At 39.3% G+C, this 20,665-nt stretch overlaps 1 protein-coding gene across 4 annotated transcripts in view; it reads right to left on the minus strand.

Moving 5' to 3' along the window:
- CEP128 (centrosomal protein 128) overlaps positions 1–20,665 on the minus strand; it is a 210,333-nt gene that overhangs the window by 58,839 nt on the left and 130,829 nt on the right. For all 4 annotated transcript variants that reach the window (XM_044436403.1, XM_044436402.1, XM_044436400.1 and 1 more), the window contains one exon: positions 4,390–4,439. In XM_044436403.1, coding sequence (XP_044292338.1) covers positions 4,390–4,439 — 50 coding nt within the window. The remainder of the gene's footprint in view (positions 1–4,389; positions 4,440–20,665) is intronic.

The following is a 20,665-nucleotide window of genomic DNA, read 5'->3' on the forward strand; positions in this document are numbered from 1 at the left end:
TCCAATGTACTGGATAGTACACCAGCTATTATGGTAAAATACATGAGCAGGGAATGTCATTGTTCCTGTATATCCAGCACCTGATCTAGCCTTCTCACTACTCCAAAGTTATCGATAATCAAGGCCTGAAGAATTAAAATGACACATAACCCATTAAAAATTATCCTATTGATCTACCCAAAAGAGAGCATAAAGTGCAATATGGCACAAAGACCACTTGAAAAGAAATAATCCAGACTCTTTAATATGGAGAATGTATTTGATTGCCTGCTTGCTGAAATCAATCTTTCATTTCATTTTAGTGAGTCCTGAAGCAGGTCCTAATTGCCCAAACATAATACTACTCAAAGTTTTGTTCCCAAGGCTTCAATAAAGACACCACTTCTGATTTTGGGTGAAGCTGCAATTCTAATAAGAAAGTAAAACATTCTGCTGCTTGAAACACAGGATGATATGGGTCCCCATTCCATGTAGAGATTATAAATGAACTGGTAGCTGATAGCATAATATTCATCATCAGGCAGCAGAATAGATGAGGGCTTCAGGCAGGCCATATGGAGCAGAACACCTATGAAGTGCAGGAAGAATACCCCGGGGGTTGCTGCCACTAACCTCAGCATCTGCTAGGTGAAGCGGTTGTCCCAGTATGCCTAAGGGTAGGGCTGGCCCTGCTTATTAGGCTTACTCAGAAACAGTTGCTTATTTAAAAATCAGGATGAAAGTATAAGAGAACTGGAATGGAAGATATGTCTAATAAATTAAGAGACACCGGCATGGACAAATCCAGTGGAAAACAAATTGCATGGTGGATTCATCAGGGCCACTTGGCTTATCTAAAGCCAAGGTGTTATTGCCTTGAATAAATGTGACAAAGGCTTCACAGAGGATAAGATAATCAATGGGCACTAGTCATGATGGATGTAACTACTTGCAGTGTCAGAAGCGGTGTATCTGTGTATACCAGTTGAGTGGGAGCTGTCGTAGCATTCATGTCCTGCTGTAGGCATCCCATAAGCATCTGACTGGCCAGTGTGCAAACAGAATGCTGAAACAGATAGACCTCTGGCCTGATTCAGCATGGCTCTTCTCATCTCCTTGTTATCTTCCCAGTTTTCCTCTCCGCAGCAAACTCATCTGGCAACTGTTGCCAGTGCAAACTGTTATAAATAAGTTGTGTTACCAATATGGGCGTATGGAGTTATTTTCCACTGAGTCAGATTAGTCCTTCTAGCCCAGCACTGCCTACTTTAACTGACAGCTGCCCAAGAGTCTTCAGCGGAGGTCGGTCTTGCCACTTGCTACTTAACTCATTAAATGGTGATGCGGGGAATTTAGCATGGAAGCATCTCTGCACAACTAACTGAAATCCTTATAGTGTTCTGTGGTAGATTTCAGCATACGAGCATCTGCTGTGATGTGACGCAGTATATATGCAGAATTAGGCATACAAATGACATAATAACAATGCCTCCTTCTGCTGAATGAAGGAGAAGGAGAATGGCTTTCTGGGATGTTGTCCTTTCACCTTTGCTACACACTTGCTTCCTATCTTGAGCTGTGGAGTGGTAATGGAGATAATTAAGAGAAACCTCTGTTTTAATTCTTCTATATAAAGGGCATCTTGTTTTATTTCATTGAGACAGTTTGCTCTTATTATCTCAATGAATTAAAGGACCACTGAAGATTTGTTATTGTTTTACGCAGTGATCACAAACCCAGCCAGTTGCTGGACTCCGATATTTTCACAGGCACATAAATTATTCCCAGAACATCCCATTTGCAGGTTTTATTTTGCTATAAATTTGAGTTTAAAATTAAGTTGCACATTTCTGGTAAAACAAAGTGATAAAACTTAATGATCACTGAAACTTAAGTGAAACTGTCTTTTACTAGGTTCAGCTCTCTGTCCTCCTGAGATCCTACATGCAGTAAATTGAGAACTGCTTGCCTAATTGGCTGAAGGACACTGCTTACCGTTTGGCAGGATGGCAAACCCTAAAGATTACAACACGAAGCTAATTTTATCCTGTCCACAATCACTGAAAGCAGAGACCCATTAGGGCATCCAGTCAACCTTTTAGACAACATAGGATTGTTCTCTGCAAGGATACCTCCCCTTAACTTCTGCTCAGCTCTGGTTTCAAATGATAATTAATGGGAATTTATTTTTCAAGAAACTCAAGATGTAGTCACTAAGTATTTCCTCCCCTTGGTTGCAATTTAATTTTTCTTGGAGACTGATGTGGAGGGGGGAGAACATAGTATGCCTCCACTGCAGCTGCGTGGCAACCAAGAGGGAGGCATCCTATGTTACAAGGCATCAGCAAAGGAAGTTGGGTCAGCACTGCAGAAGCGCATGACCAACTAGTCATGCCACTGCCTGTACTGACAGGACAAGTGCCTGCTCAGTCCTGTCCCAGCTGACTCTTTCCCTTCAGCCCTGTACTAGTAAAGGCATGTTAAAGAGCAGAACTCTCCTCCACTTCTCCTATTTAGTTTGGTTTAAGCACATTGTGGAGTTAAATCGCTTACAGGGTTAAATTTTGTGTGTTCGTTCGTTTGTTTGTTAAAGGATGAACAGTTTTAAACTCAGAAATTAGTTACAGTAAAGTGGTCCAGTAATTAAGCTCAGGATTGGATTATAAAGAGACAAGATTCTTCCTGAGAATCTCCCTTCTAGATTATGCTACAAGAAAGTACTTCCTGTTATCTCCTAGACATCACATGCTCATATGTAGAGGCACAATATATAATTGTTCTTTCAGTGGTGGGCCGTACCCAATTGTAGGTTGATCACACAAGTGCTGTCATCGCCATTTTCTTCCTTCAAGTTTCTTTTTTTTAGAAAATCAGAAAGTGGAGAGAATGACAATATTTACAATTACACAGTACTCTTGAGTATTCAAAGTGTGCCTGATGGACTTGAGAGCTCTAAGCCAAGCTGGTAAAATCAGGTTTGTATATTTTTAAATTAAAAATGTGTGGACAAATGTGTATAATATACATACAATGTGAATATTTGACATAAAACACAGCCACACTTTGTGCAAAATGCAACTACAATTTGTGCAAAGTTATGACCATATTTTAAGCAGATATAAGCTGTATTTTGCACAAATTTCTCTACTTTAAAAATGCAAGTCACAGCCTGCTGGGTAGAATGCTGGAATTGGGGCACTGAGCCAGCGCAGTCTGCAAGATTCTAATCTCCAGAATTGGATTTCTTGCACAGTCTTACTTCACATATAGTATCTTGTTACCTTCTCTATAACAACCTTTTATGATAGGTCCATATGAAATATTATACCCATATAGACAATTCTGATAGCCTAACTTTTAACTTTTGCAGGTCAAATGTATATTTTCATAATTATGACTATTCAGAATACTCTGTTTCACAAGGATGAGGATCTAAGGTTTGTCCAATAGGTGCTCATCCATATTAGCAAATGAAATAGATAGATGTGCCCAGCAGAACAAACAAAAAGGGAGTAGCTTAGGGTATGTAGATATCTCAAGAATGAAAAGTCTGAAAATGCTAAAAGGAAGACAGTATTTTTCAGGGCCAGGGGGAGCAGGGAGTTGGTTGGAATCCCTTTACATAGACTATTTGTAAAGGCATAGAAATATGCATAGTTTTCAGCAACATATAGCCCTGATAAATCTCATGGGCATTCTTCAATAATGTATTTAGATACTCCTATAGCATGATTAGGTTTTTTTTTTTTTAAGAAGTGGGTTAAAAAAGTGTTTTCTATTTGGTTCTCAGTACCTTCCACATATGAATATGCATAATCAACACAAAGAAACCAATATAAAATATGATCTTCTAAAACAGAAACACTAAGTACAGCTTTGGTTGTGTGGGGAAAGACATCTTTTTGCTGATCGGCTGGATCTGCTATCCACAGGCCATGGGAAGAGTTTCAGTTGTGGTTACAAAGTGTGTAGATCAGAGAAACAGCAAACTGTAAAAACACATGGGAAAATACTACAAGCTGGTTAGGTTGGCTGTATTATCAAATTACTGCCTGGCAACTGGCAACAAACACCCACCCCATCTAACTGCTGATCCATCATTGTCAAAACGTGTTTGGTTCATGAAAGAGACTATTCTGAATAGTTAATAATTATGAAAACATACAGTTGACCTCAGAAGGTTAAAAAGCAGGATACTGGGACTGACTTAGAATGAAACTCTCTAGGCCAGAACTGTCTCCATCCTGACAGGCTCTTCAGGATTTCATTATAGAGACTTTCTGTCCTTGCTTCATGAGGTATCAGGGATTGAATCTTGGACCATCCGCCTGTAGAAAAAATATTGCATCACTGCGCTACCCTGTTAGTCAGTTATTACAATCTAACCATTCGATCCTCATGAAAAGATACCTGTAAAGCACCTATTTCCTCCTCCTTCCTGAGAGTCTTCTCCAGCAGATCTGCAGAAAAACACAAAACATTTCAAGAACTAGTTAATAGGTGGCTTATGAAAATGAACGGTGAGGCACATGCTACCAAAACAGAATTACCCCCACCAACTAAAAGCAATCAGAAAATCAGCCTTGTGGGTTCACAAGAAGGCAATTCAAAAATAACAGCAATATCAAATTAATTTTGATCCAACACTTTTACCACTCCAAAATAGCCCCAAATAGTTCACTGATAATTTTAAGGAAGAGGTACAATTTGTCATTCATGTGTTCAGCAAGAGAATCTGATTAAGCTGTTTCAGTGACAAATTTATCCAGCCCTCCTTTCTCTACCATCCTAGTCTTGCTCCAGGCCAGTGCAGACTAGTGCACTGTTTCTAGCTGGGAGATTTCTCCCCTATGTATGCCACACTATTTCTATAGATGAACCATCAGTTCATACAGAACCATCAGTGCAGTTCTGTGGCAATGCTGAGCACTTTCTCCTGTCCTTTTAGTACCAGAGCAAACTAAAAATTTTCAGGGCTATCATGGCTGATAGGCATTTAGAAAAGGCAGCACTTGAGAGACAATAAATAGAAGGGAAAGAAGGGAGAAGTGATAAGTAAAACAGGGAGGGCCAAAGACACTCCAAAAATATTTGCATAGCTGATGTAAATACCTCATTCTGGGGTAAAAACAAAAATCGCAAGAGTTATAATTTTCTTTAAAATTACCTGAATTATAGCTAGAAGGCTAAATATAGTTTGTTGAGACTATCTCCTCCTAACCAGGAAGGAGAAGAAAACATTTGGCTTTTGTTTATTTCTATTATTTTTATCCACCAAACCCAGAAGCTATGTAGAAACATATATCTGATCATTAAAATATTGCAGTTTGCAGTACAACCCTCCATGTGATTTGCCAAGTGAGAAGAGAAAATGAAAGAGACTATAGTCCTATGCACATTTACATGGGACTTCTGAGTAGACATGCTTAGAATTGAACTGTAAGTTAGCAAACTTCCAAGTTGGAATACTGCAGAAAACACCTTACAGACTTCAAACAGGAGCTTTCATATGGCCATTGCCTACATCACAAGATGCCCTGGACTAGAACATGGAAGCTTGAGCCAGACTGGAGAGAACCAAATTTGCAAGATGAAATGATCCCAAGGTTACTTACTGGAGCACCAAATATATTAACACTGTTGCTGGTTGTTACTGCCACAGAGTCTGTTACTACTTCTTCTTCGGGTTTATGTAAGATGCCTCCCTTGGTTTCATTCAGTTGTTTCTATTTTCAAATCAACACAGCAGCAGCAGCAGCAGCAAATGTGATGAGATCACCTGTAAACTTCTAAACCAAGTGGGCATGTTCACCCAAGTGATCACCCCTCTAATTGTGGGCGCTAGCAAGCTCATCTGTGCCTAGTCATTGCCAGTGAAATGGATCCAGTCTAAATAAATGAAACACAAGACAAGTCTCTCCTAGGTGAATGTTTCAGGGAACAGGAATCTCTCAAGTAATCTACCTATCAAGGAATCCATAAGCATCTACCACATAAACTATGGGAACTGGGGCATGTTCTACTTTAGGAAAAATGGAGCAGTAGAAGTCTTGAAGGGAAATGGTGTTGGGTCACTTTTTTGATGTATGAACTGAATCCACCATAAGTTGGGATTAAAATGTCCTAAAGCAAGAGTCTCTTTCTTATATGTCTCAAGGAATCTTTTAGCTGCAAGGTGGGCAAGGCAGGGAGAATCAGACAGTGGCAACCTTCCCTTATTTCTTCTTTTGGAAATCCAAGAAGAGTGTTTCTGAAGCTGTGCTACAAACTTGAGGCACCTTGGAAGAGTGTCACAGGTGTCTTAATGAGAAGACTGCAGATAGACATGCAGCCTTGCCCACTACTACAAATATTATTTTGTTCAATGTGCAGGGGCACAGGGTGAGTTCTAGGCAATGTTCTTATTTTATCCCCTTCCTCCAAGGAGCTCAAGGTATTACATATGGTTATCTCCTCTACATTTTATCCTCATGGTAACCCTGTATGGTAGTTTAGGCTGAGAAACAGTGACTGCCCCAAGTCATCTAATGAGCTTCCTGGGTGCTATGTGGAGATATAAACCTGGATTTCCCAAGTCCTGCTCAAACACTCCAAGCACTATACCACAGTGACTTAAAATATGACAAATTATTACAGACAAGCACTATGGGTTGTTGTCATGTGAAGCCAGATAATGTGGGTTATTCCAGGCTTATCAAAATGTTCTTAAGCACTTGCATAACCCACAACAACTGACTCCTCACCACACTACAAGCACCCATTTCAGCATGCATATTCAGAAAAAAGGCTGGCATACACCAACCTCTGGTGCTCATGTGGACCCAGTCACTGATTTTTAAAAAATGTAAGTAAAGCCAGAGTAAGCCACTAATACCCCCCTCCCAACTTTTCAGAATAGCCAGCATTCTCTTATTTTATGTGTTTACAAAAGAAATGGCACTCTACAAAAGGACATGGCCTATATGAATGTAAAGAGACATATTTTAAATCTTTTGTCTATTAGCAGAATACTACAACATACCTTAATCATTAGGGAACTACATGTGTAAATTCCTCACTTCCACCCAGTTGATGGATATAACCAAGATCAAGAGGCTACAATCTTATAATTAAAAGCAAACCAAGCCTTTGAGCCCAAGACTGACCACCAAAAGCTGAAACTCCACATCCATTATTAGTGAACTCATTCACCATTGACCCTTGCAGTGCTTCTGACTGGTACTCAAAACCTGGCTTCCAATCCTTGCTATCTGCTGCTTCAACTACAAGCATCAGGTATTTTCTCAATGAGCCTTTTCAGATGTAATGTTGTCCCCCTAATAATCACTTTAAACAAATTAGGACCAGCTTTGGGAGTGTACATTGCCTTCCATGTCCATGCAACAAATCCTCCTGTCCCCCAAAACTCCATTAGGAAGTTCCTTGGCCTGAGCATTAATCACAGTCACAGCTAGCCATTCTTTCCTTTAATCATTTTCTTGGATTTAATAAAACCCTGGTAGCCTTAGCTATAAGCTACATTTTTGGTCCGACTTGAAAATATGAGGGGTGGGAGGGAAGAGAATGTACATCAGGCACAACATGACGAGAGCACACATCCCTGAAGCCGTTTCCCACTTTATCAATTAGTGTAGCACATTAGTTAGGTTTTAATCTCCACCCATTCATGAACCTAACTACTGCTCTAGCTTAATTCAGTGCAAAATGTAGTTGCAAGTGAATCACATTTGGAACAATACCTGGAGAAAAATCTAGACAATTCTAGGAGAAAACTGTATTCTGAACTGTGTCTTTGACATCTAAGCATTCTGGCTTTCTTCTTACCTGAATCCATTATAATGGATCCTGCACAGAACAGGAAATAGTGGGTGATATAAGCCTGTTTTCTTCCCTTTAAGCTGCATCCCTCTTAACTCTGCATAAGGATAAATGGGCATCACAACTTCCTGAGCACATAGCGAGCATGCTGGCATTTTCTCCCACTGCATATAATAATCTTATGGTTAAAAGGATTTTCCACTGCTGTCCTGTATATTTCAAATCCATGTCAACTCAGCTAAGGATGAGCCTAGGTAAGGATTAGCTATCACCAACTATCAAACATAGGCAGTATTTTTGGGATAAAATGGCAGAAAGAGAAGACTGTCAGTAAGGGTTGCTTCATCCCCACAAACCAGATTAACATTTAGAGAGACCCAACAAATTGGGAGGAGTTGAAAAGGGCAGCCATCAAATGGGACACTAAAATATTTGTCAGCACAATCTCTTATTATACCAATAAAAAACAAGCACTACTACAGGAATGCTCAGCTTAAGATGAAGCTATTCAGACCTAATCAGATGTGCTTCAGCTGTTCAGCTGTTTTTTATTTTAAATTCACCTCAAATCAAGAGCAAATTCAGTAGTCTGTGTGGAAAATACAGGGTATTTTAAAGCTTACAATACACACAAAATGGGCCACTGTCTTGCAGCCTGCCTTCAGTTATAATTTAAGTCCTGTGAGTAATCAAGACACCTAGGCTTCCGTCTTGGTCTGCTGCCACCAACTGATGCGTAAAGGGACAACTTAAGATGTTAGCCCACAGTGGCTTCAATCCCCTCCTGATCAGAAATCGCTGCGGGAAACTTGGGGGCAGAATTAAAAACAACATTCTAGAAGAACGGATACCCTTTGTGGTTTGTCTCGGATCCTGAAACAACATGACAGTCAGCAGACAAATTCCCGAATACTAAATCAATGAGGTTTTCATAGCCCATCATAAGTCTTGATTATGTGGGAAACTGCTATACAGGTCAAGGAAAGTAGCTATGTTTCCCACCTCCAAGTTTTGGTTTTCTGCAAATTTTCAATGTGTGAACAAGCAGTCAGATTAACACATTTAGAGAATGGACTCCTTTATCCTTTATGTGGTGGGTACGAGATGCACAGATAGGAGCAGCATGTACTTTCAGAGAATGGCTGTTCATTAATATGCTATAACTTTGATATGAACTGATGAAGAAGCAATTCAATTTGGTATCCATAAACCTCTCTGCTGAGGCTGCTAAAAAGGATGCCAATTGTGATAGTGTACTTTGTGATGTGGAACAGCTGCTCACTAGGACCTGAATGGAAAATACCTATTCATTTTGGAAGGGACGCTGAGCAAGCATTAGTTGGTAACAGACCTGGAATGTATTTGAAACTCTCTCAAATTCTGCAGAGATGTTCCTACGCTTCTGCAGCAGTTAATCTGGTGCATGCTTTTTGAACAGATCTCTTTGTACTGAGTGAATTTAAATTCTTTTCATTATGTTACACTGTTAAATTCATCTTATGCTGCCAATATAGAAAAATAGACATCTGTGTACTTAGGACATATCTTTTTTAAAAGCCTGTATATCGTAACATTCTCAATCAAGATATAGAAAACCTATTTAAATTCAGCTTCTTTTATAAATCTGTGTAGGTTAGATTAGCTTCCAGCAGGAAGTGAAGATATTTATTTGCTCCACTCAGCATTTGTTGTTTTTAAAGGCTGTAAGCAGGCTTTATTCTTCACAGGTTTTGTAATCTTTGTTATTGTTTACATTGTTTTAATATTTGTTGTGCACACTGCCTTGAGGGCCTTAATGTGGTCTAGAATGATTTCAAGTAAATGTAAACTACATTTCTATTTTATGGCACAACCCCACACTTAGACATTTGCATCAGCAAAATTCCAAGAACACAAAGAAGTATAGAATAGGATGGTCTAGGGGTAATGTTGGTCTGTGACTTGAGAGACATGGATTTGAGTTCCCACTTGCCCATGAATGTCACTAGGTGACTATGTGCCAGTCACTGATAAAATGGACAGGAGGAGGAGGAGGTATTTATTTCTATGCTGCCCCACAGCTGAAACTCTCTGGGTAGTTTACAACAGTCAATAAAAGCAGACAATAAAGATCCAATAATATTATAATAAAAACAAGAGAACAGCAAAAATTTAAAATACCTAAGCCAGACAATAGCAAAAGATGACTCTGCAAAATGCCCTCTCAAGATCCTGGGTGGCCAAGCAGACCTTTAAAGGCATTGGAAAAGAGGAATGTCTTGTCTTGGCACCAAAAAGATGACAAATTTGTTGCCAGCCAACTGCAATGTAGAGACAGAGAGGGGGGCGGCACAGAGAACGCCCGTCACCCTCTGAACTTCCCTTGGAGTCAGCACTCAGAGGAGGGCCCCAGAGGTTGAGTGTAGTGTCTGAGTAGATCATGGTTGGTAGAGACACTCCAGCAAGTATTGTGCTCCTAAGATGTGTACAGCTTTATAGGTTAAAAGCAGCACCTTGAATTGGAACCAGAAGCACACAGGCAGCCAATACAAACAGGCTAGAACTGGTCTTAAATGTTCAGACCTGTGGGTCCCAGTTATTACTGTCTTCAAGGAAGCCCCATGTAGAGTGCATTGCAATAATCCAATTTAGGGATTACTGGAGTGTAGACTCCTGAAGCCAGATTATTCCTGTTCAGATAGGGGTGTAGTGGAGCCACCAGCCAAAATTGGTAGAAGGCACTCTGAGCCACTGAGGCCACCTGAGCCTCAAGTGACAAGGACAGATCAAGGACCACCCGAAGTTACAAACCTGTGTCTTCAGGGGAAGTGCAATCTCAAACAGGTTGAACACCCTTCATCTGGTCAAAGGAGCCACCCACCAACAGCATCTTAGTCTTGTCTGGATTGAGTTTGTTAGCCCTCATCCTGTCCATTGTCAAAGTCAGGCATAGATTTAGCACATCCACAGCTTCACCTGCTGATGATGAAAAGGAGAAACAGAGCTGTGCATCATCAGTATACTGATGGCAGCACACTCCAAAACTCTAGATTACCCAACTCTTCAATTTCATGTAGATGATAAATAGCATGTGGGGCAGAGCAGACCTCTGAGGAACTCCATGTTGGAGAATCCATGGAGCTGAACAAAATTCCCCAAGCACTATGGTCCTTCAAGTAGGAGCATAACCAGTGTAGTGCAGTACCCCCCATTCCCAACTCTGTCAGTTGTCCCAGAAGGATATCATGGTCAAAGGGTATTGAAAGCAACTCAGGAATTCAGCAGTATCAATACGTACAAAGGTCATCATCAGGGTGAACAGAGCTATTTCCATACCAAAACAACCCCCCTTTGGTGTTGTCCCCTTCTGAGATGTTCCTGCCAGGGTGGCCTGCCAGCAGGAGGTGGTACTGGAGAAACAGGCCAGGTGTTTCCCCTCTGCAGTGATGGTCATCTCCATAAAGCAGTGAAGAAGGATAGAAGGCAATGGCCGGGGGGGGGGGGGGGATGGCGGGTGCTTGCAGCATGGATGTTAGTAAATGAAGATACAGGGGGACTACCCTCCCCCAGCCTGCTTGGTGCTGTGTCTAAAGAAGTATTTTGGCACAGTGCTATATAATGAATCAAACATATTATTATTCTATTCATAATAGGACTAGAACAGGAATCACAGCTCCTGAGAAAATTTAATCTTAAGAAACCAGAAGATCACAAAACCATAGAATACTAGAGTTGGAAGGGGTCGACAGGGCCAACCCCTGCTCATTGCCATCTCTCTCAGATGGCTGTTCACTTGATGAACAATTCTACACTTTTCTTCAGCAGCTACAAAAGTGTGGTGGGAAAAGCCAGTTACATTAACTCTGGTACTAAAGGTACAAATCATCCCTGAACAATTTTTAAAAATCACTCTCACATATGGAAAGAATGGTAGAAATATATATATATACACACACACTGAAATTTCTTAAGTGCAGTACAGATGTGTATTTGACCTTGAGAATAAAAGTAAAGTAACTAGCATATTTATCACTTTACTTATCAATTAATAATGTGCATGCTTTCTTCTTATACTGAGATTATTTCTCTATAGGAAGAAAAGTAGATATATGAGGCAGCCTGTGTACTGATCTTAAATTTATGCTGGGCAGCAGCACTATATTCCAAGATACAACCTTGCAGATTCACAGTTGAAAGCAGTGGCTAAATTGGGGTTAAATGTACTAGTTGAAAGTGGGGATATGAATAAACACTGACAATTTTCTGAGTTTACAAGAAGGCATGGAGGTTAATAAACTGACTATACAAACAGGACATTTTGTACATTACCTAGTCAATGTGCACTTGGTAGTTTAATCTATTGATCAGGCAATGTACAAACTCCCAGAGGGGAAATTCACCCTCTTTATCGTAACTTGTAGATATTTGATATTGACTGGACAACGTGTGCATTTCCTCTTTATGCTATCAATTTTTATTGGTGAAGTTTATGTACATTCTCTTGCTTATCTATGGGATTGATGGGATGGATCCAACTCTGCATTCAGGTGATGGAAGCAGTTTTGATGGAGGAACTAGGAGCAAGGCAATTCCCCCTTCCACCCCCAAATGTGGATTCCATGTAGCCTGAAGTGCCTGATCCTTTCTAATCTTGGAAGCTAAGCAGGGTCAGGCCTGGGCAGAAGTGGGATGGGTGACTTGAGCGTATGATTCTATGATTATTGCTGTCAACTGCCTAGAGAGCTTTGGCTATGGGCAGTATAAAAATATAATAATAATAATACTAATGTCTTAAGGATATGGGAAACTTTTAAGACAAGACTTCTAGGAGGCACAGTGGACTGCAGTGGGAGGAGAAAGAGAGAAATCCTGTTGTCATGATGTTTGTTAACTTCTACATGCATGTCCAATACTTAAAATTCAATCTTGTTGCATGGCTTCTAAAAATAAGCAAAATTTAGTGCCCAAATCAAAAGCACACCATACAATACACAGGGGAATACTCTCCTTAAATGAGATGATAGATGTTAGAAATGTGATACACACAGGTCATGAGAGATTCACACAAGCCTGATAGGGACCCAAAGTTACTTTTCAGACAGACATAATGAAATCAAAGGGTCAAAACTTCAGTTTTTTGAAGAAGAAAGTAGAATCCTTCAAACTGAAACTTAATCCAGATAAGATAGAGATTTATGGACCTAGATATAGATGTTAAACCATCCCGGAATGAGATTGAAATCTTGAAAAACCAGATATATAGCTTGGGAGTGCTTTGGGATTTACCACTGTCTGGAAAGGCACAAAATTGGCAGTAGCCAGCCTGACCTGGCCTCCATTTCTTATGCACTATTTACCTCCAAGCCAGACTACTGTGATGTGCTTCATGTGAGGCCGTCTTTAAAGACAGTTTGGAAACCTCAGATGACTAAAAAACCCCATATAAATAAGTCACTTCAGACAACTAAAAATTAGTTAAATCAATTCTAAAATACAGTGATATTCCAGTATTCCAATAGAAATGCAGACATGCACCAAGTCAAATACAGGTAGGAAATAAATCCACCTAATTATGTAAAGCCTGCTTAACTGAAGCTTTTGGTATACAGTAAAATGCTATAGGAGAAGGTACCATTTGGACTTCCCGGGGTAAACTGATAACCAATACAGACCTTGCCGGACATATGCTATATGATCCCATGATTATTGGCGGATCGGGCTTGTTGGTGGATCGGGCTTCAGAGAGGGTGGATTTGACCTGGTCCTGAATGGTGCAACACTCCCTCTTAGGGACAAGGTCCGCAGCTTAGGAGTACTCCTCGACCCGGAGCTTTCTTTGGAAACTCAGGTGACAGCGGTGGCGAGGAGCGCCTTCCTTCAGCTTCGGCTGATTAATCAGCTGCGCCCCTACCTGGAGTACGACTGCCTGGCAACGGTGACACACACGCTGGTGACTTCCCGCCTAGACTTCTGTAACGCGCTTTACGTGGGGCTTCCCCTGAAGACGGTCCGAACACTTCAATTGGTGCAAAGTAGAGCTGCCAGGTTGCTGACGGGGACGGGGCGTTATGCTCACATGACTCCAGTCCTCCGTCAGCTTCACTGGCTTCCCATTGAAGCCTGGGCCCAATTCAAGGTGTTGGTTATGACCTATAAAGCCCTAAACGGCTTGGGTCCTGGCTACCTGAACGAGCGCTTACGTCCGTATATGCCCGACCGCCCCTTGAGATCTGCGGGAGAGTCCCTTCTCCGGGAACCCTCCATGAAAGAAATTAGGAGAGTAAGTACCCGGAGGAGGGCTTTCTCTGCGGTGGCGCCCAACCTATGGAATTCACTCCCCAAAGAGGTCCGCCTGGCACCGTCGTTACTGGTTTTTCGGCGCCAGGTAAAGACCTTTCTATTTAAACATCATTTTAATTGTTAAAATATATGATCTGGCCAGGGCAACTTCTTCTTCCTTCTCTTTTCTCCTCCTATATTCTTTATTTACTTATTTTATACTGTTAATTTTAATTTTATATTATTATGTTTGTATCTCAGTGTATTTTTTGTATTTTTGTATTTAGTGGTAATTTATTATGTTCTATTGTATTTCAATGTATTTTATTGTGTTGTAAGCCGCCCCGAGGCTTCGGCAAGGGGCGGCATAGAAATGTAATAATAATGATGATGATGATGATGATGATGATGATGATGATGATTAACTGCCCATCATCATTCTCAGTGCTGCTTTCTGTTATAAATGTCATTTCCTAAGTTTTTTCTTTGGAAACTGCAAAGAAAAGCTCCATATAGAGTGCAGTTAAATAATCCAAGATAAGGTATGAAAATGCAGCTGCCCAAATGCTAACATGCCTCAGGAATTTGGAATAATTAGTTCAAAATTTACTGCTAACCATTTTACATTGGTTAGCAGTATGCTTCTGAACCTGATTTAATGTCCTGGTGTCAATCTTTAAAACACTAAATAGTTTGGGACCAAATGACATTAAGAACGGCCTTCACTGCATGGTGAAGGCATCCTTTGGAAGCCTTGCTTATATACCCACAATAAAAGTGGTTGGGTTAATGAGAACGTGAGTTACAACTTTTTTGGAAGTGGGTCCACAGTTATGGAACTCTGTTCCAGTTGAAACAGTTGGTTCCTTCCATTCAGAACTTTAAGAAATCCTTGAAAATAAACTTCCTGAATGCTGCCTTTTTGTCAATGGCTTCTACTAAACTGCAGTTTAGTACAATTCTATCTGATATGACTAATCTATCTTGCATCATTCTTGCATATGTTACTTTGAGAGCACTTGGCTGTTAAGTGGCTTATAAATATTTTGAATAAGAAAGAAATGCAATGGACACCAAATTCCTAGTGGAAATGGGGCAAACACAAAATAAAGGCACTCTCCAGACACTTCTACATTTCTCACTTTCTGCTTCCAGGATAATGCTACTTCAAGACATCTAAATGTAACTCAACCATATGTCATGAATCAGCACACCAAAACATCATCTGCAGAAGCCTCTGATCCCTTATTCTTAAAAGGTTGTCTAGAGTCAATATAAAAAGACTCTCATAGAGAGAGAGATAATGCTAGAGGTAGAGATATAAGAGAAGGGATGTAGAAGCATAATAGAAGTTGCTAGAATGATAACTGAAACTAGATGCAAGGAAGAGCTGTGAATTCCAACAAGAGCTGAGGGTGGGGCAGGGTTCCACTAAAATTATCTCAATTGTAGAATCTTCCTGACAACAGGATGCATGCAGACACACAGCCCATACATGTGATAAACAAAGCAGAACCCATTTTCTCCAAGGTAATTCAGGGCACTCCCCTGCATCAAGGTAAGATTGTATCAGCATCCTCAGATGCTGAGGATTTAGGTCACGAAGAAACTAGTATGCCACAGTCATTTCCATGCTGTCACAGCCTGAGATTGTTAAAACAGACCAGTCTTCTTTACGGATCAGAGTCCCAGTCAACTACAGCTAGAGCTAATCAGTCTGAAGGCCAATGACTTCCCATTTAAGCTTCAGTCTTGCTCTGATCTCCCTTGTAGCAACACTGCAGACAATCCTGTCTGGTTTCCAGCACCACTTGGAGCTTTCCATGGTGCTGATCTCTTTCCACCTTGTTTCCTGAGAAATTGACCCAACCTGATGCCTTGCAGACCTCTCAAACCCAAATTACATTACAGACCTTTGTCAGAATCTACAGGATGAAACTCTGTACCGTATCAGCTGCACAGGCATAGCTGCATTTAGATTTTATACAATTTATTCTTAGTGGCATATATCCCTTTGGGGAGGAAATATGTCTTCTAATTTTTAATATACTGATAATATGTAACCTAAAAGAAGGGATGTATAAGACAATTCATTTCAGTTAGATTTTGCTCAAGATTTACCTAGTTTATACTTCCTAGACCAAACACTGACTTGAACATAATTTGAAGTTGAAGTCTTGTACATTACTGAGCTTGTAGTGTGATTGGCAGACCCTGCCCCAACCCAAAAAACCTTGGACAGCATTTGAAAAATGTGCAAGAAAAATGCATACTTTTGAAAATATGCACATAAGCTTGCTTTAATCAATGGGGGAAGACTGCATAGTTAATTAAAATCTGTTACAGGCATAAGGAAGAATGAGCTTTGAGGTGGAATCTAGAAAACTTCAAGTGACTTGAATTTTGCTTGTCTGCAGATCCCTACCCATAAATCTATAAGACAATTATTTGGCACTTCCCAAGAACCATGTTTACTGTCATAAAAATTACACTCACAAACATTCTATTCTGCAGAGCTGAAGTTTTGAGTTTTAGTCTACTGACCTATTCTATTCCAGCAATTGCCCATATTGATAAAACTGCTATAGAGATTATCAAAATGCCAGTTACAAGTTCTTCCCGTGTATACAACAATATAAAACAGTTTCACAGGTGACATTAATACTGACTTTTAGCCTGTTGAATGCCACTTGTGAGCCACTGTCAACAAGAGTTGTTGTCAGAGTTTCACTTTCAATTCATTCAGAACTCAGGCTGGGATGTAGATTTGTCCTAAAATTTGTTTCTGGATATATTCTTTGTGGTCCCTTGTAACTGGGTGCCCTCCACAAGAGCCACGTTTTAATGACAACTATTGTTCCCATAGAACAGGATACGTTTGCAGTGGAAACATGAAACATACCCCTCCTCATGGACAGCATCATTTGCAACTGAATATGTATCATTTATGGACATACCTAATGCTGTGGTGACATCTTCAAATGATTTTTTTTCTGATAAGAATGCTTGTGGATCTGCACTATATTAGATAAGTTTTTCTGGTTAGCTATATATTTGCACTATATAATTAAAAGTATTATTCACTGCACTGATACACATACATTTTAATATGACCATGTTGGAAATACTAATTTACATTCATCCTAAACACAGCTGTGGGCTTCAGGCTAAAGAACCACTGTTGCAAGGCTGCTATAAAATGAGAAAATTCTGTGAAGTGCAGTTTCACCCGACAGACTAGCAACAGTCTGTGGAGTCTGGCTGGGGCAGTTTGTATTATACAACCACAATTAATAGTGGAGCCAAAATATTGTATCATTGTATCAACATTGTATCAAATGACTCTAACTCAAACAATTTAAGCATCTTTATGGCATTATAAAATTTGAAATTTACAAGCATATCAGAAGAAGAAATTATTCTGTAGTACAAAAGATGTCATAATAGTTGATGTTGCTATTGACACCATCATCACCATCACCATCACCATAATTTTCATTTCTTTACAGTCAAAGCTCTTTGCAGAACTGCAATATCCAAAGCTTCAGCCAGTCATGAATCAGGCAACAATAACAGGAGATGGATTTTTTAAATTCTGAGACCGAAAAAGAAAAAACCATTAACATTTTATTTGCTTTTTTGTGTTTAAGCCAATCAGACAGACAGGAAGCATATTCTTCAGATGTTCTCTGAAATGCATGATGGTTTTGGATCAGTCTATTGTTAAAATTAATCAACCTGGGCTACTTCTATTTAGCATTCAGAAACCTTTCATTTAGATGTGGGACTCTGAGAGACAGTCGAGAGACTATATACTTCTGGACAACTTAGACTCCGTGTGCTTACAGACACATGTACTTTTGACTGCTTTGTAACTAATACTTTTAAGCTGGCCCAGGAGAAGACTGATTTATCCTCAAAATGAAAAACCTAAGATAGACTAGTACAAGGCTAATGTAGGCAAGAACCATTGCAATTGAAAAAGGCTGAGGTAATATGATTCAAGAACAAGGTAAGGTAATAACCAGCCATGGAATATCCTTTTATCAAGATATTAATGGTTGTCTGCCAGTCTGAGGGAACTGAACAAAGCAACAGTTATGCAAAAAAAGAACAATGGAACTAGGGTATAGTTGAAATGACTTATGAAATAGAACATTTTCATTCATACCAATGAATATTTCCTACATATTCTGGATCTCATCCTCACTGAGAACATTATGCATTCTCATTTATGACCTACATGCCATTTCACACTTTAGAGTCATGAAAAGCAATAGTGGATGTTCTAACAGGCAATGAAGAACATAGCATGAATGCCTATTTCATGCTTCTTCGCTAAGGTTAAGAAAAGATCTCACACATCTCCATGACATATGTGCTTCCCTCACACAGGAAGCACACAGAGAAGAGATGTGAGTTTCCTTTTTGAACAAATAGCTTCCATTTTTACTTCCTGTTCTTCCTGTTCCATCACTTCTTAGAATGTTTGAAGCAATGACATGAGGCAACAATCTCTTAAGCACAGTCATTGGGTAGGGCTAGTTCAGAAACTCTGAACCAGGCACATGACCTAAAATAGCTGTCATAATCATGCTGTCATAAGGCTTGTGAAATACAAGGATTACTGTTTCTTTGTGTTAATCCTTTGTTATTAATGAGAATTAAATCTCACTTTTAATTTTTATGTTAAGAATTAAGACCAGGCAACTGTTACTGAAGGGAAAAAATAACTAATAGAGTAAAACAATGTTCAGTGTGTGAATGGAAGATACAGCTGGTAGAAACCTCCAAAGCTAATATTTTCTTTGGAGTTATATTCAGATGGCTAATGGTTTTCATGGCCAATCTCACAGGTCGTTGCTCTCTTTAATTAGTAGCTTTTGCTAAACATAAAAAGCCTCAAGTAATTTTTAATTCCGATTGCAGCTGTCTACTCCATTAACAAAGGGTTATATTAATGCTGCCCACCTTGCACTGTCTATCTTTAAAGGTTTCTTTGACTCTCTTTCATAGATTTTAATTAACTTTCCCCACCCCAATTCTCATTATTATAAGCACTGACAGTACTGAGGAATGAAACAGTTCATGTTGTTATCTCCTGTGTCAGCAGCACTCCTGGAAATAATATCAAGCACATTCACAAAATACCTGGGCCTATCATTGTTCCCTTCACTATTTTGCCTGAAAATCCCAAAAGTTTCAAACAACAAAAATACTAATCAACTGATTAAATTTTTGCTCTGTACATTTAATCTGCACATTTAAGATTTCAGAAGTTCCTGCAGTTTGTTTTGACATTGTTGCTATCTCTAGTTGTCATGGTACTGTAGACAGAGTTTTTACCCACACTTCTCAAGCATTTGTTCCTGTGCTTGCATTAGCTGGAGCAGCAACACATACAATTATTACAAACAAGTCCAGGAAAGTGGGAGAGATGGAATTCAGATTCACAAGTTTGGATAGAACATGTTTTGATTCCCTAAAGAAACAACTTATCAAAGCTTAGGGAGCATTTGCTCTTTAGTCTCCTAGCTTCAGCAAAATTCAAGAAATATACCCAAACTATAAAAGATAGTCTATATTTTTAAAGGTCAGTGTATTTCAGCACAGAAAAATTAATGCAAATAAAAGGGATTATGAAAACTTTAGGTAATTCATTGTTTAAAATAATCTTCATTGTGTATATTTTGCTAAGCTACAAAATAAGTAAATAGTGTTCAAGAGGAGATGATAACCTCTCAGCAAAGGATCACAGCATACTAAGGATGGATATGAGTTCTGAATTACTCAATCTACCTATTTCATGTTTCTAAAAACAATGAAAAGGCTACAAAAGGTTAACATTTCTTCTATATAACCTTACCACCTTACCCACATTCAAGGGTTACCACAAATCACATTTGTTCTGTGCCCTCTGATAATGATAGCTGTTTCTTGTGGGTTGTGATGCTGTGCTCTGATATTTCACAGCTACTACTATACAATTCTGATTTAAAAAATTAAAAATGAAGATGTATAACTTAGTATGGGTACTATCTTGCCACTGTTGTCTAAATTGGTTCACTGGCATAGTGATTCAATATTTTGCTTGTCTAAGGCAATTTGTCAATATTCTATTGAGTCATTCACCATTCTCCTAATAAGTCTGACTTAAACAAATTAGTGCAAAATCTACCTGCTGTGAATTTTTTCCTACCTAACTCATACTTAACATACTACATCTATTGATAAAATAATGCATTTGGAGATGCAGATAACTGACTTACAGAAGTTTTCAACCTATCACTTAGGTTCTTTTGTTGCTCCTTTGAAAATTTATTTTTAGGAGAAGCATAAGCAATAATCTGACAAAGTTTTGCTAGTCTCCCATTGAGTGGAGCATGAGTTGGTTCCACACTCATTATTACATTATTTTTATAATATTTTATTGTATTGTTTTATGAGCCACTATGAACCACCTAGGGAGATTCAGCTATTGGGCAATATAGAAATGACATTAATAGTAATAGTAATAGTAATGGCAGCTTCAGTTTCCAGTTAGGTAAAAATATTTACTAAAGAGGGCGTTTAGCTTTTCTGGCCTGAACACATTAAACCCAACCACCCT

Source organism: Varanus komodoensis, unplaced genomic scaffold, assembly GCF_004798865.1.
Source record: "Varanus komodoensis strain SLA01 unplaced genomic scaffold, ASM479886v1 scaffold3, whole genome shotgun sequence".
Taxonomy (NCBI): domain Eukaryota; kingdom Metazoa; phylum Chordata; class Lepidosauria; order Squamata; family Varanidae; genus Varanus; species Varanus komodoensis.